General features: G+C 44.8%; 1 protein-coding gene across 1 annotated transcript; it reads right to left on the bottom strand.

Moving 5' to 3' along the window:
- Window positions 1-48: 48 nt before the first annotated feature.
- Window positions 49-16894, bottom strand: GTF3C5 (general transcription factor IIIC subunit 5). The gene is made up of 11 exons (XM_082207840.1): window positions 16680-16894; window positions 14500-14716; window positions 13261-13459; window positions 8902-9097; window positions 7428-7532; window positions 5367-5481; window positions 5073-5153; window positions 3640-3737; window positions 3056-3138; window positions 2410-2552; window positions 49-1582 (listed from the first exon to the last, which is right to left on the bottom strand). The coding sequence occupies exons 1-11, from the start codon at window positions 16857-16859 to the stop codon at window positions 1425-1427; spliced, it is 1575 nt and encodes a 524-aa protein (XP_082063966.1). The 5' UTR covers window positions 16860-16894; the 3' UTR covers window positions 49-1424.
- Between the last annotated feature and the right edge of the window lie 74 nt (window positions 16895-16968).

Raw genomic sequence — 16968 nt, 5'->3', positions numbered from 1 at the left:
GAATGTACAAAAATCCAGCCCTTCTAGAATTCAATTAACAATTGGAAGTCAAATGAGAATTAGTTTTATTAAATATATTACATGATCATCTGAATTTACAATAATATAGAATTAACAAGCCATTTATTACAGGCAGTGAGATGCAACATAACCAGACACTGGAAAGAGCTTTCTGGCATGATGATAGACCCAAACGCGTTTGGGAAACAATCCTCCTTGAGAGAGTTACAAATAAACTACAGTTGACACATGGACAGATTAGAAAAGATGGCTTTACCCCAATGTGGTTTAATTTCATAGCATATGCCAGTATTCCAGAAAATGAACAATTCCCTTGATCAGCATTTGGCTCAATTTGGTTGATCTAAATTTAAATTCAAACATAAATCATTATCTTCACTTTGAACCCCACTCACACGTTCATCGGTATACAAATGCTTTATACTCTTTCATTGGCAACATAAGAGGAAAAATTACTATTACTCAAACTTAATCTATGCACATTCACAAGGGCTCCTGGTCAGGTATTTGGCCTTCAGGCCTTTGACCTCATCAACCAAAAAGGTAGGATGCCCACCTAAAGTCCACAAGGGAAGAAGAAGAAAAGTTTGGATTTGATATCCAGCTTTATTATTATCCTAAGGAGTCTCTTTGGCGTCATCTTCAACCTGTTGTTCTCATATGCCTTCAGTTTGACTGAAGACAGTGTGTGCTGTGCGTCCATTCAAGGAGTGGTGGGAGTCCGTTCAACCTGGCACATCTCCATGCCAAGGCAGAAGTGTGGCAAGTTCTTATCCAATATATATTGTTCATAGATGACACAGCCTTGACAGCACACTCCAAGGAAACTCCACAGAAACTCATCAAACATTTTGCCCAAGACTGTATAGAGTTTGGCTTCATCATCAGCCTGACAAAAGACTAAAATCTTAGGTCAGGACATCACCAGCACTCCATGCACCAGCCCTGGTGACCACACGTTTGAGGTGGTAGAGCTGGACAGGTGTATTAGTAAGGTGGCTACGGCAATGGCTTGCCTCTTTTAAAGGATATGGGAGAATGAGATGCTAACCAATGCCAAGATGAAGGTCTACCAGGCTTGTGTGTTAACCAGTTAGCTAAGCTTTCATTAGAGGAATATTGAGCAAAACCTCTCAGGATAAGGTATCTCCAGCCCCATTACTTGCACACTTGCCATGTCTGCAGAGCTCAAGGATAAACAGCCTTACTCATCATAATCTTCACCCCCAAATCAGTATCAAAAAGGCACACATAGGTGTCTGTAAAGAAGAGAAACCAAAGATGAGTAGAAGAGACATGGATGGGTTCTTGTCTCATTAGGCCTGGCTTCCTGTCTTGCCTGTAGGGACAAGAGAAGCAAAGGTCCTCGCCAGGAATAGGTCCACAGCGCCAGTTCTGGTGCATCACACATAGTCCAGAATCTCTGTCTCCATCTCATTCTCACTTCCATCAGATGGTTCTTTGAACTCCTCCTCTTCTTCCTCCTCTTCCTCCTCCTCTCCGGACTCAAATGCCAGCTGCTCTTTCCCCTCTTCTGTGTTCGAAGTGCTTGTGAACAGAGCTGGAGCAAAAGATGGGGAAAGGGATGAAGATAATGTTAGGGATGGCTGAGGAATTCCACTGGGGCAAAATGGGTGGGGCGGGGTAGCCAAAGGTCAGTCAGAATTGCTCCCTCAGGGGTCCCATCTGAAGGAAACAGAGAGCCAGCAGTGGCAGGAAGAAACTTATTTCCATTGTAATTCCAAAAGCAGTTATTTCTCCCTCCAACAAATATGAGTATCTAGGGTTGTTAGTTGATTTAGTAAATCTTAATTGATTATGTATTGTTATTATTCAAATTTATATTCTGCTTCTCCTCCGAGGAGCTCAAGGTGTCTATTATCCTAAGACAAACAATGTGTGACAGGGATTAAGCTGAGAGAACTAAAGGCTGATCTAGTCCAGGACTCTCTTTGTCACAATGGCCAACCAAGTGCCTCTTTTAGGAAGCCCACAAGCAGCACCTAGGCACAACGGCACTCTCTGCACCTGTGATTCCCAGCAACTGGCACTCAGAGGCATCATGCTGACAGTGGAGACATGAGCTTTGGTAACCAGCCCAAGGTCACCTAGCAATAAATTTCAGTCAATCAAATGGATTGATTTTTATAAGCCTAAGCTACATTAATAAAATGAACCTGGGTGGAGGACTGTATGTTTTCAATATATTGAAAAGACATCCCTAATCATACTTTTAAAAAAATAAAAAATCCAAGACAAGTAATTCAAGCTGCAAGCGGCAGGAGGTATCTTAGAAGATCCACACAAGCTGTCCCAGGTCAGGTTAACATTTGTAAAAACCTGGATTCATTGCCAGGTTCCGACCTCCCTTGATTAATAGTATATTACCAGGCCTTTTGGAGCGGATGATCTGCTTTATCATCAGAGACATTGTATCCCGCAAGTCATCACTGGTCTTGGGAAGACACCAGCCGTCCCTCTCTGTACACACCATCTCCATGCCATCATTCCGGCGAATGATCTTCTGCAAGCTGAACAGAGACTAGTCTCAGAATCTCTCTTCCCCCAAAGGACTGAACAAATTAGGTCTGATTCCCTTGTGAAGGTTGACCCTGGTCTCAAAAAATAAACTGAGGACAAAAAGACTCAGAGTCTGGATGTGTCAAATCATCAGTGGAAGAACCAACAAACCCATTAAATGTAGATTTTTAAAACCCTGCTCCCTGGTAATTGTGGGTTCCTGTTTCAAAGGAATGCTGGGAACTGCCTAAGAAGGGGAAACAGAGGTACTCTCTCCTGAAGGTTCAATGTTTAAGGAGTGCAAGCCTTCTCCTCTCCCTACAGTCAGCTGAATTTTTGTATTACTGCAAGGGTGCCCATGGAAAAATTCAGAGCAGGTTTTGCTTGAAGGGCCACCACAGCGGGGAGCATACCTTTGAGGTTCAGACAGACATACAAAAGACATGCATGAACACAGACATAAATTGCCCCCCCCCAAGTTACTTTAGAGCCCCTTTTGATCAAGCACAAGTACCATTCCACATTCAGGTCACAAAGCTGATAGAACATCTGTCGATAGGGAGGCAGGGAACCTTCTCGGAAGATGTAAATCGAATCCTGAGAGAGGAAGAAGCAGAGGGATTAAAGACACCAAAAGACAATGGAACTGAAAGTAAAAATGTTTCCACAATGGGACCCTCTGTTGCTGACTTGACTGTTGGAGAAAACCCTTAGCTCCTCCAAAGTCAGACTGTCACCCCAACTTCCTCCTCTTGTCCAATACAGAACCCACAAAGAGTTCTCATGGTTGTTATATTCAATCTCTTCCTCCCCAAACCGCCACATCTCCATTTCCCAGAGCAGCCCTCTGGACTTGAACAGGGCAACTGAGTCTCTCTTGCATCAACCCCAAGGATTCCCACCTCCACAGTGGCTAAAGACAGGAGGATGGATTTATACTATTGGGCATTTTGCCTTTAAGATGCTACCCATTTCTTTCATGTGACCAAATTTCCCCAGAGGCGACAAAGTGTCAGGAGACAGATCTTCCTAGTATGCCACAAGAGGAGAAAAAAGGTGAAGTCAGGAGGAAAAACAAGGAGGAAGTCAAATACCTACTTTAAGTTTATACTTGCTGAAAGCAGATTTCCGTGGACTGGACATCCCAGAGGTGCTCAGTCCTTGCTTAAGGTCCTGGATGCCAACCACATGGCTCGCTGCAAAGGGCAGGAAGAGAGTCCCCAAATCACATGTTGCACAGCAACTTAAGAGCCTGGCTGCTGGATCAGGCCAAAGGCTCATCTAGTCCAGCATCCTGTTCTCACAGTGGCTGACCAAAAGCCTCTTCTAGGAAGCCCCAAAGCAGGACATGACTGCAACAGCAACTTTCTCTACCTGTGATTCCTAGCAACTGGCATTCAGAGGCATATTGCCTCTGACAGTGGAGAAAGAACATAGCCATAATGACTAGCAGCCATTGATTAGCTTTATTCCTCCATGAACTTGTCAAATTCTCTTTTAAATTCATCCAAGTTGTTGGCCACCACTACATCTTGCTGGAGAGAATTACTTACTCAAACTATGTACTGTGTGAAAAATAGCTTTCTTTTGTCTGCCCAGAACCTGTCAACATTCAGCTTCATTGGATGGTACCCAAGTTTTAGTATTATGAGAGGGGGAAATTTCACTTCTCTCTATCTACTTTTTCTTGACTGACACCAAGGATGGAAGAACAAACTACAACCATGACAACCTGTTGATCTTGTTTTATGATGTTGTTTAGTCGTGTCTGCCTCTTCGTGACCCCATGGACCAGAGCACGCCAGGCACTCCTGTCTTCCACTGCTTCCCACAGTTTGGTTTTATAATAATAAATAATAAATGCTCTGCAGCACCTGGTAACTACTGGTTCTGTGTGCAACTGGTAAAGGAATATACGAAGCTGCCTTCTATCAAGACAGACCACAGATCTATCTGCCTCAGTACTGTCTGCAGACTGGCAGCAGCTCCCCAGGATTTCAGACAGGGCAGTTTTCCAGCCCAACCTGGGAAGAGTGGGGGTTGATAGTAGGGTCTCCTGCATGCAGAGCATGTGGTCTACCACACAGCACAGATGTCAGAATTTGAGAGGCAAGTATCTCACAAAGGCTGATGAACTGGCCCACCCACCAGAGGCCACTTTTGACAGGCAGATGAAGCCACCTACCGGTCAATCACCTGGTGTCATATGATGTCAGGTGATTCAGCTTCAAAGGAAGAACTGAGAGTGAAATTCCTTCCTTCGTTTGCAACCCCAGCTTTAATTTCAAGCTGCATCTGAAAAGATCCCTGCTGAAAGCAGGACTTGCAATCAGTGCTGACAGCAAGCCCTGTTTTCAGCAGGCGTCTGCTCAGGAGCAGCAAAAGGGAGGTTCATCTTATTCAAAAATTGTACCAGGATCAGAGAGAGCCATAAAAGACACCCCTGCAAATTGATGGAAGAAATCACAATTGTTTAATTCACTAAACAAGATAAAGAAATATCTACCCACCCTCTTGCCTGTACCACATACCTGGTTTTTTCACGGTGATGGGCAGGCTGTAGTTGTAGGTGCTGCGTTTAGCTTTCACCGGCATGTCATTAGGAGCGTACCCTAGGGGAAAATAAAACAGGTCTGTGGAGGCAGAAGAGATGATGGAGAAGAGCACCTCTCAAAGAGAAACAAATTATACCAGGAATTTTAAATAGATATATATATTTGGCAGCTTGGTCCTTTTGTAGCCTAGACCTTTCCTCTGCCCCCCACCCAAAAGGCACTGATAGCAAAGAGTATAACAGTACTCTGATGGCCTGCTTCCATTTTTACCATATTTCATTCCACAGCGAATTCTGAAATCCAGGACCTGGTAGAACTTTGCTTCTGGGTGTTCCCTGGGATCATAACCAAAGCGGACCCACAGGCTCCTCCAGGGTCCAGTTAGCTACAGGGGCAAACAGAATTACAAGAATGTGAGGCTCTAGTTTTGATGCTTTTTTTTTTTTTTTGAATCCTTGCATCTGAACATAGGATTGAAATAACCTTTTTATTAAAAAGCACTCTCAGATTAAAAAACATTGCAACACCACAATCATTTTAACAACAGCTGCAAAAAATGTACCATGATTTGCTGCTGTCAAGACCTTAAAAAGCAGCAAAGCTTTAGATTTTCAGGTTTAGGAAAATGGGAAGTGTAATGGGAATTGGGGTTGCTTGTGCGTAAACTGCAAACTGCTCCAAGCTAGCCGTGTAGCTAAAACCTGCCCCCGGTTGACAGCCCTTGAAACGCAACTGTCTTAGTCACTGGCAGAATCTGCCAGTGGGCGGGACCTAAATTTGCGCCAACATAGGAGTTGTTTGACTCCAAGTCTCCTCCTAGATTCCCTGCGTGGAAGCCTTCTGCGCAGCGTGGGCGTGCCAAGCGGAGGTCCTGTGCTCTCTCCGCTGATTTCACTGGAAGAGTCTCTGAGCCTCCCCTCCGCCCTGGTGTCCCCTGGATTTCCTTCTCCCGTGGGAACCCTCTCTCTCTCCTTGCTAGTTCCCTCCCCTGCATCACGGGAGCGACTTTCCTCTCCTCTTCCCTCTGATGGCAGTTCCCTGACAGGAAGGAAAGAAAATTGTGCACAGAAAGGCCATTCATGGCTGGCCCCTGTCATTGCCACCATCTAGATTTTACTTCTAGAGAGTGGAGAAAAATGTCTCATTTCAAAACTTTATTTCAAAGTTATTTCAAAATTTCCCAGAACACCAACTCTCGCACCACAGCAGAGGGGGTCTGTGGGCAATTTTATGAGTGCTGAATAAAGAAACTACTGTCCTGGGCTCCTTTGGGAGGGTGGGCGGGATAGATAAATCATACAAATTAAAAAAAAACCAAACCTTTTGATTCCTATTTCTTTTAAACTGCATGCTGTTTGTATTACGCTGTTTGTGCTCTGTTTACTTGTTATCTGCTCTGAGACCATTAAGTAAAGAGAAGGATATAAATGCTTTGAATGATTGAATGAGAGCTTTCTTGACAATAACAAAATAGGGGGGAAATGACAATACCCCAGTAAAAAAAATGCAGTTTTCAGGAATGGAGCACTGCTAAGATGGAGACAATTTAACATGTGCTTTGGAAACTTGGATGAATGAACCGCATCACAGGTGGGGAACCTCAAGCTCAAGCCCCGAATGCAGACCTTCAGTCCTCTCTACCCAGCCCACAGGACACTTCCCAGGTCATGCCTCCCCTCATGCCACACATCCCTCAAGTGCTTTTGCTAGGTTGGACTGTATCCTTGAACTGCGGCAATGGTTCTTATATATCTGGAAGGAGAAAGGTATGTCTGTATGTGTAGAAACCAGGGGCTTTTGCATGGTTGGAATGCAGCCTATTGTACAAGGGCAAGAGTAACACCCATTGAACATGAGAACATAAGAGGCGCCCTGCTGGATCAGGCAAATGGCCCATCTAGACCAACATTCTGGTCTCGCAATGGCCGACGAGATGCCTGTCTGAAAACCACAAGCAGGACCAGAGAACAAGAGTATTCTCCTGTCCTACAGTTCCCAGCAACTTCTACTGACTTTTGCCACCGGCCACACCTCTTTGCCTCAGGCTCCTAAAGAGCTGCCTATGAGCTAAAGTGACCGCTGGGCTGAAAAGGGTTCCCTGCCTCTGATATAAGTTGCCTAAGAAGGCCAACAATTTGTTTACATTCTGGAATATATTACTGAGTGCCCCTCCCCGCCCCAAAAAATTCTTCCCAGCTGCATGCTTTCTGGCAACTACATTTGATATCTACTGCATTTACTAAATAGTGAACATTTCAATCCATTGTCACTATATGAGCTGTTGGGAACTCTTTTTAAGAAAGCAACACACACTAAACATAATGCACTCACCATGTAGTAAGCTAAGTAAGGCAGAAGGAACTTGAGCTTGTCAGGGTGGATGCTTATATTGGCTTTCACAGCATTACGAGACCAGATTGGGCGGACCTCAAACAGCTACAAAACAGAAACGCATACAAGAAAGGGTCTAACTATAACCCAAGGCTGGAAGGATGTGAAGTATAAAAAGACTCTGTTCATTGTTTCCTTGGAAAAGTTAATTCATGAACTTAAAGCTGCCAAAATTTCTGGCTGCACCAGATTGGGGGGGGGTGAGTGTTCCATTTGGATAATAACAGTAAATTAAATAATAATAACAACAAAACCATTAATAACTGTAATGAATATAGGGGTTGCTCGTGCGTAAGTTGCCGCCACTCCTGGCTATGTTGCCTTGTTAAACCTTTTCTGTCTGGACAGCCCTTCACTTCGTGGCTGCCTCAGTCGCTAGCAGTATCCGTCAGTGGGCATTTCTTAAACCTTTTCCAGCATAAAAGCTGTTTGACCCCAAGTCTCCTCCTACTCTCCCTGCGCGGAAGTCTTCTGTGCAGGGAGGGTGTGGGTAGTGGAGGACCCGTGCTCTCCCCGCTGGTCTCCGGCGAGGAGTCCTGGAGCCCCCTCGCCGATTCCCCCATCTGCCCCCCTTTATCCCTGGTGTTGCGCTGATTTCCTTCCCCAACTGAGCTGCCTCTCTCCCTGCTGGGCCCTTCTCCAGCATCGCTTGAGAGCCTTGCTTCCGCCTCTGGCTCCGATGTCAGTTCCGTGACAATAACAAATTAGGTTCCACAGGCATTCTATACAAAAATAGAATGTTTTCCACATAAAGTAAATTGTTAATAACATTTTCAGCTTTGCCTTGTTTCACCATAAAGACATCATGTGTGTGAAAATTGTGAATACACTTTCTACAAAGCAATCTGAGCCTGCAGAGCTTGTAGCAAGACAGTCCTTATTAACATAGGTCAAGAAAGTACTGCAAACACTTTCAAATTTGTCTGCTTTGGCAAGTCCTTTGCACTTGATGCCAATATGCCAAGCATTCAGGAAGAGCCGTGTCCCAATATGGAGGCCTTTCTTGACTCATACAATGGATTGCCTCGTTCCAGCCAAGTATGACTTTATTTGAAAGAATTGCTGGACTGATCTGGCCCTTTGTCTCCCCCTTGGGGCCCTTCAAACTTTTTCTTTTCATGCCGCCTCACTAGAATTAGTTGTTGGTATCCTTGTAGTCTCGTGTTTTGATGATTTGGTGTTGTTAGGGTTTCGTATGGCTTTTCTACAGAATATACTTTTCGTTCTAATGCCCTTTTTATAAATGTTCTGTACATGCTATACAAATAAAATTATTGAAAGTGGGGGTAAAAGATTTCCCTCTCAACCAAGAAAGGTACTCTCAGCAGGGAGTTCCAGGCAACCCTGGCTCTGATGTCCCAAGTTTCCAAACATGTCTTTCAGTGTGTGAACAGACCCCAAAAGGTGTGTCTACCTTCCTCAGTTCCTCTTCTGCTTTGTGATCCACTGCATTGCTGCAAACTCTCCTCCAGGTCTGCTCTGCAGCGTCCAAAGGCTTCATGGGGATCTCCTCATCCTCAAAGTTGATAAAGATGGCGTTGTGGGGCCGACGGGCCCGGCTGAGACCTATCAGGTTTTCGCTGGACAACGTGGGGTTCTGATATCCTTCCCTGCAGGGGAGGGAAACAGAAATTACAAAAATGAATCCCATTCAACTCAGTTGTGTGAATTTTTGATAATGCTTGCTTTTTTGTTTATGACAACTCAAACTGAAAATTTAAAAAAATTGAAAAAAGGTAATTTTCTTTCTATTTTTCTTTTCTGATGCCCCCTTTTAAACTGCTATCTAAACAGAATTTCTAAAGAGACAACAATGAATCTGTTCATTAAAAAGACATGAATTTTGCTAAGTTGTGGGTTGATTGCCTGCATTTATATTTATTTGTTTTATTATTATATTTATATTCCACCTTCTCTCCAAGGAGCTTAAGGTGGTGTACACACTTCTACCACATCTCCATTTTATCCTCACAACAACCCTGCGAGGTAAGTTAGACTGAGAGTGAGTGGCTGACCCAAGGTCACACAGTGAGTTTTATGGCTGAGCAGGTACTTGCACCCTGGTCTCCAAAACCCTAGTCCAGCACTCTAAGCTCTATATCACACTGGCATCTTCAACTGTGGAACTCAGAATGGTGAGCATGGAGCTGCCATGTGTTGATGAGACTCAGAACTCAGCCCTTCCCAGATCTGGAACTTATGACCTCCTCAGTTTGAAAAATAAAATCACAAGTTCTGTTCAGCAGAACACTTGCCTTCGGTGTTCCATGGTGGAATGCTAACATGGATGGGGGGCCTCTTGAATTTCAACTTCTTTAGTAAGGCAGCAGGCCAGTTTCATAAGACTCCATTTAATGTTGGATTTTGTCATTAAAGAACTGGAGAGAATCTGTTGGTCTTTTATACTGTAATTTGTTCAGGTTGCCTAGACAGTTTGACTCTTCCTTTATTAATAACTCTACCCAGTAGACCCACTAAAACTTGATATTTTTCTTCCCTTGTATTACTGAAAAGTTAGAGCTATATTTCTTCAACACAAATTATGAAAAGATTCTTCCACACTGCCCAATGTAACCTGGGCCCAAAGGTGCAGAGCCATGCCAAAAAGCACCAGAAACGAAGATTGAATAAGAGGGAACGAGAGATTTGAAATTTGGCTCCAACTTCCTATAAACCCTTAAACAAATCTACTCCAAGTCTTCAGCATTGTTCCCAGCCTATCCTGTTAATCCCCCTAGCCTACCACCCACTCCACTATGCATCACAAAGCTTTCAAGTAAAGGTATGGCAAGCCTAAAAGGCTATACCGCCTAAAAGACTTGGCAACCCCACACCGTCACAAGAAATACAGAACAAACTAATGGACAACCAAATATCCTGACTGACCTATCATCAACTACATGCATTCTTAAACAACCCAGAAATCAAGTCAGCAACCACTAGGCAATTGTCAACAGAGGGACACAGCAAAGTGACAGTATCGGCAACATATAAAATACTATTCCAAGACACTACAGGTCCCTCACCAAAATCAAAGACCAATGGGAGCATGACATAGAGTATGAAATAAACTCAACCCAATGGTCGAGGCTGTGGACCAATCCCCTCTTTAGAAGGGAACTCACTTTGAAAGTTATTTACAGATGTCCATTAATTTCAGTGGATCTACTTTTATCACCCACTGTGTCCGTGGGGCTTACGCCCAGGAAGTGTATATAGGATTGCAGCCTTATTCTGCCTGCCCTAAATTTTATTGGCTTATTACCATAATTCATTCATTCAGCTAGCTAAGGCAAATAAGTACCTTGCTGGATCAGATCACGAGCCACCTAGTCCCACCTATTTATGTCCCTTCCTATAATACAGCACTTGAAATGGGTTCAAAACAGATACTGGAGGAGCAATCCTCACAGTTCCCTAAGAAGGAGGACTGACTGTTAAACCAGAAACTATTTAAATGTATAGTGGATATGAGGCTAAATAGATTCTCCCTTTTTTTGTCAGTTTGTGGGGAGTCTGGAGGGACCTAATAATGGGAATCTTGTTATCGTGAATTAACCTTCTTTAAAGAGGGAAAAGTTGACCTTTGCAATCTTGAATTTATCTGAAATCTTCTACATGCAGCCATGGTTCATCTGAGAGCAGGCTGGGAGGGAAGACTACTGCTCCTATTTTTCAAGGCTGTTTGGAAATTACCTGACAGATAGCTGAAACTGGCAAGTTATATAACAGCCAGGGAAGGATGACAGCCAGATAATAACTGGCTTTTACAGCTAAAGGCACTTTTTATTTAACACTGGAATGGGAAATGTAATGACAGTGTCCAACCATATGTTCTCCTTATTGTGAAAGGGGAAACCAAGGTAACATTTTAATGTATGTTGTAGGTATTATTTATTGCAATAAAAATCACAAAAAGCAATCATCGCTTTAACTGTTTTTATACAAAATTGTTTTTAACTGCTTTTATATTAGAAATTGTTTTGATTATTGATGCTTTTATTGTTAAATTGCTTTCAGATACTTTATAGCAAAGTGAGCTATGAAGAATAACAGTGAGAAAAATCAAAGGTGTTAGCATGAGAAGAGTTCCAAATGTTACCTCTAATGAATTGGAAAGCACAGCCACCTCTTGTCAAATGTCAACAATGCGGCTGTCCCAACCCTCGGATCTGAGCTGCACTGATGAATATCTAAGGAACACATGGACATCTAAGAGAAGTATGTATTTCACTCTCCAATACCTTGTTTCAACTCCTTTGTGCATGCAAACCCAAGTGAAATGAGAGCTGGGTTCATACCTCAATGCCACATATCCAAAAGCCTCTGCATGTCTGTAGCAACTATCAGTTCTGACAGCTGCAACAAGCACATGTTGATTTAACCTAGAAGCAGAGAGGAACACAGAAGTCACTCTGACTTTGTTGTTCCTCCCTGCTGCCAGAAGAAGTCAGGTGCTGCATTGGGCAGGTAACCAAGCCAGGAGAGGTACCGAGAAGGGTGGATAGGGGCTCTCTACAGGTGCCTGTTGCAGCTGTCAGAACCAATAGCCACTACAGTCAACTAGAGACTTCTGGGTGTATCGAAGGTTGCTCCCAGGTACAACCGATGTGGGGCACTCTTTTGGTCTATGTGAGTAGCACTCTAGGGACTACATGCTAGGCAGTGGTGGGCAGGGCCAAATCTAAAAGAGGGCAGGGCCTGCTGGTTGCAGCATGCTTGGCAGCTGAACAAGAGTGGAAGAATGTAACCAATATCACTCTGGACAGATAGTTTTAAGAAGTTCTTAATTTTGCTGCCTCTGAAAAACTAAAACACCATCTGAGAGTCTGGAAAGATGAAGTGGAGCCTGAAGACTTTGCAGCCATCTGGTGAACCTTTATAATAAACAGGAACAGGCAACATTTGGAGAACTTGGGCCAGCTGAATATGATTTTTATGTGGAGATATCCACTATTATTCTATATCTTCTTTAATTTGTACAGGGGACAATGGAAACAGTGTGTGTATCCCTTTGCCAATCTCTCCTAGAGCTTCCTTTTTATACTCTGGACCTACACTGCATAAGACACTATTTATTTTTATTTGGTTCCAATATGGTTATATTGTACCACTGAACACGAAAAAAGCTGTTTGTTGTCCCCCCCCCAAGGAGTTCCCTTAAGAGGGGAATACCACTTCTTAGATCAAGGGTTGCCCTCCAGAGGTTGTTGCACACAGCTGAGAGGCAGAGTTGTGGAGAGGACAGAGCTCAATAAGCTAGTTGGCTGGATATGGGTGCCAAGAAGGCTATGTTTGGCCTGAGGACCAGAGGTTTTTCCCCCTACCGTCCAAGTCCAACCCTAAACTGCAACTATATTCAGCCAACATAGTAGCTGGTACATATATTAATCCTGCCACAGGATGGATTTGCCATCAGGTGGATATGCCATCACCTACAAAAGAAGGTCGGCGGTTCGAATCCCTGCAAGGGGGTGAGCTCCCGTTGTTCGGTTCCAGTTCCTGCCCACCTAGCACTTTGAAAGCATGTCAAAGTGCAAGTAGATAAATAGGTACCGCTCCGGCGGGAAGGTAAACGGTGTTTCCGTGTGCTGCTCTGGTTCGCCAGAAGCAGCTTAGTCATGCTGGCCACATGACCTGGAAAAACTGTCTGCGGAGACAAATGCTGGCTCCCTCGGCCAGTAAAACAAGATAAGCACCGCAACCCCAGAGTCGTCCGTGACTGGACTTAACGGTCAGGGGTCCCTTTACCCTTACAAAAGAAGACACTGACCTATGTTGCGTTTCTGGTCGATAGTAATAGTCCACAGGAGTGTCCAAGCGTGAGAAAATGGGTGGAGGGATATAAAGCGGAAGGTCACTCAGGAAGAACTCCTCTTTCTCTGGCTTGAGCATCAGGACTTTGTCATACATGGAGGTCTGCTTGCCATCTGGTCCAGAGTGCACTGCCAAATACTGGAAATCAGACATCCCTGGAGAGAAGGAGGCAAAAGTGTTCAGATCACCACAACAGATTGTTCCCTCACTTAACTACTTAGTGAAACTTGCACAAAAGAAACAGGCATCTCATTCAGTACCAAATCAACATCTATTAATTTCTTTAAAATGCCTGAATACTAACATTCTTTGGAACTTACTGCTTTATACTGAGTCTGACCACTGGTCCATCTACCTCAGTATTGTCTAAGTTGACTGGAAACTACTTTCTGGTTTTTCAGGAAGAACTCACTTTCAGTCCTACCTGGAGATACTGGGGATTCTGCTTTGTAGCAACCCAAGAAGCTCTCAAAGTGGCAACTTGCGGAGATTTGCACAATGCAATCACATTCAAAATGTTTTGCACATGCAATCAGAAATAACATGGTGCCTGGCGTAGTGAAAATTATAGCATATGCTTTGATAGAGAGCCTACATGTGAAGAGATGTAAAAACTGTGAAACAGTGTGTGGAAGTATATTGTTGTATTAAGAATGTGTCAAGAATGTGCAGGAAAAAAACTCAGCACTGAGCCAGCTTGATAGAGAGGAGACATCCTGTTCTTATCGCTGAATCAGGGACTCAGATGATAATACAGGCATGCTTTTCCTCTGAGAGTGTAGCCTAATTTTTACATCTGTGTATAGCTAAGTAGAGATAATGCCTCTATATAAGCCTGTGTAATTTATAAGACTGTGGATTCTACTTTTGTGAGATCCCAAGAGGCTGTTGTTCTGATCACAATGGTGTGTTTACTGAAGAAATCCCTGGTTAATTCAGGCAGCCCCACCGTATTCATGGGGTCTCCTTGGTGCCACCAGACAGCACACCCAGTGAGAATCCCTGAGGCAAGGAAGTAGGGCGAAACTGAAATTTACAGAGTCTTATGATGGAGGCAAATCTTTCCTTACTGCAAAGAGGGTGAGGTCCTCCAAATGTTGTTGAGGAACAACGTTCATCATCCCTGGTCCTCTCGCCATGCATCTGGAGGACCACACAGGTTCCTCATCCCTGCCTTAGAGAAAGGAATCATTACCTTGAAACTTATAAACTGTGGTAACAATGCCAAGAACTTCTACTTCAAAACTGACATCTTCCTCAAAATCTCCTGCTTCTGACTGTTTCCTCCTCGTTTTCTTTTTAACTTTCAGCAACATGGAAGATGTCGGGAAGCGGTTGGCACACACAGGGTGGCAGTAGGGGTCCTTGGGGCGGAAGTAGAGCTCAAGTCTTCGGCTGGGGTCAGTGTAGATCTGAAAAGTATGCACACAACCAATAACGTAAATAAAGGCTAGGTCATTCTGCCAGCACACGAGTGACGGGAAAATAGGTTTTGCTTCCTCCCAACCCAGAATGGTAATGCAGCAGGATGGGGGCTCTCAGACAGGAGAGGGTGGGATGGGCTGAAGTGAAGCTGTGAACCAAATGCACAACAAGCTGACCCCCAGGGGCCAGCAATTTCTCACCCTGAGTTGGATATAATCCAACTCCTACAATGTAGGGTTGTCATATTTCAAACAGTGAAAATCCAGACAGAAAAGTAATTGAACTTTACAGTGGTACCCCTGGTTATGTTACATTCTTTCAGGTTATGTCCCACGGCGACCTGGAAGTACCGGAAAGGGTTACTTCTGGGTTTTGTCACTCGCGCATGAGTAGACACGCAAAATGACGTTACGCGCATGCGCAGAAGCGGCGAATCGCAACCCGCGCGTGCACAGACGCGCCACTGCGGGTTGCGCTCTTTTCATCTTGCAAACGGGCCTCCAGAACAGATCCTGTTCGCAACCAGAGGTACCACTGTACAGTCATACCTCGGGTTGCTTCAGGTTGAGCCTTTTTAGGTTACACTCCGTGGCAACCCGGAAGTCACAGACTGCGTTACTTCCGGGTTTCGCCACTCACGCATGTGCAGACACTCAAAATGACATCACACGCATGTGTGGAAGCGGCAAATTGTGACCCGCGCAGATGCAGGTTGCATTCGCTTTAGGATGCGAACGGGGCTCTGGAACGGATCCCGTTCACATCCAGAGGTACCACTGTATTTGGAAAAGTTGTTGAGATGTGATTTAATTTTTTTGCCAAAGTTGCTGGGCTGGATGGTATGGGCTGACGTACGTCTGGAGTTTCCCAGTTGGACACTGCTGTCGACTGCTATATTCTGTATATGGTCAGGGAAAATCCAGATGTATGGCAACCCTGTATGGCTCACCCCCTTTCCACAATCACCCCCACAACGCAGAACAGCAATTCAGATCACCCTTTTCTTTTCAAAATGAGAGATAAAGAAGGTGTGAAGGGGATGTTAAGTATGAGGCTCCCTCTTGCCACAGGTAGCCAGAAGCCTCTTCCAAGCTGAATGAGCTTCTGTAGGGGAAATATTTCAACACAGACAAGGGACATTTCTGTAAAATATTCATTTAGCCATACACAAGCAAGATCCCCAACCTGCCACTTCTTTAAACTGCCATTAAGTCCTTGGAAGACAAGGGTTCAAATCCTGCCCTAGGGGGCAACCTCCCTCACTGAGTTGTTGTTAGGAAATAACAGGAGGAGGGAGAATCATGTACTCCCTTGAACTCCCTGGGGGAAGGTGGGATATAGATGTGGCGATGAAAAACTGATGATGATGAGCTAAATGGAAATGAAAAAATTCCTTCCAGTAGCACCTTAAAGACCAACTAAGTTAGTTCTTGGTATGAGCTTTCGTGTGCATGCACACTTCTTCAGATACACTCATGCACACGAAAGCTCATACGAAAGCTTCTTCAGATACACTCATGCACACGAAAGCTCATACCAAGAACTAACTTAGTTGGTCTTTAAGGTGCTACTGGAAGGAATTTTTTTATTTTGACTATGGCAGACCAACACAGCTACCTATCTGTAAATGGAAATGGTGTGCGTGCTAACAGTAAAAGCACTCCTCAACTCCCATGGGGTCCAACTTTCCAGCCCTGCCTCTGGAGGCTCTGAGCAAGAAAGAGAGAGATAGAGAGATAGAAACTCTCTGTCACGAAAACTCCCTGTGAGAGAAGAGTTCCACAGGGAACGTGCAAAGTGTCCGATGTAACCAGGCACGGGTACCGGGGCATCCGAATGCAGGGTGGCTTGAGACCCCGCCCCGCCCCCCACGGCAGGTTTGCCTCTCAGACACGTGAGCGGGGAGAAGGAAGAGCCATTCTTCAAAGGACGCCCACTCCCCATCCTTACCCTAGAGACCCCTTCCTCTCCGCCCAGCGTCAGCAGCGTCTTGTCCACGTCTTGCACAACGCCTGGGTACTCCACGCACACCAGCCTCTTGTCGCGGTTCAGCCGTGAAGTCGCCGCGTCCGCCCCGACGGCCGGAGAGCAGCAGCCTGCGCCTCCCTCGGCGCTGTCTCCCCCGACCATTTTCCCCGCCAGGAACCGCCACAGTCGCTCTCTTCAAAAGCGTCCTCCCCTCCGCGTCGCGTAGCAACACGGTGGCGATCGCGAAGGTTCCAGTGAAGAAAGGTTCCGC

The sequence above is a fragment of the Podarcis vaucheri genome, assembly GCF_965113315.1.
Source record: "Podarcis vaucheri genome assembly, chromosome: Z".
Classification (NCBI taxonomy): Eukaryota; Metazoa; Chordata; class Lepidosauria; order Squamata; family Lacertidae; genus Podarcis; species Podarcis vaucheri.
Note: the sequence above shows the minus strand (reverse complement) of the source record. Positions and strands in the feature narration are given on the sequence as shown.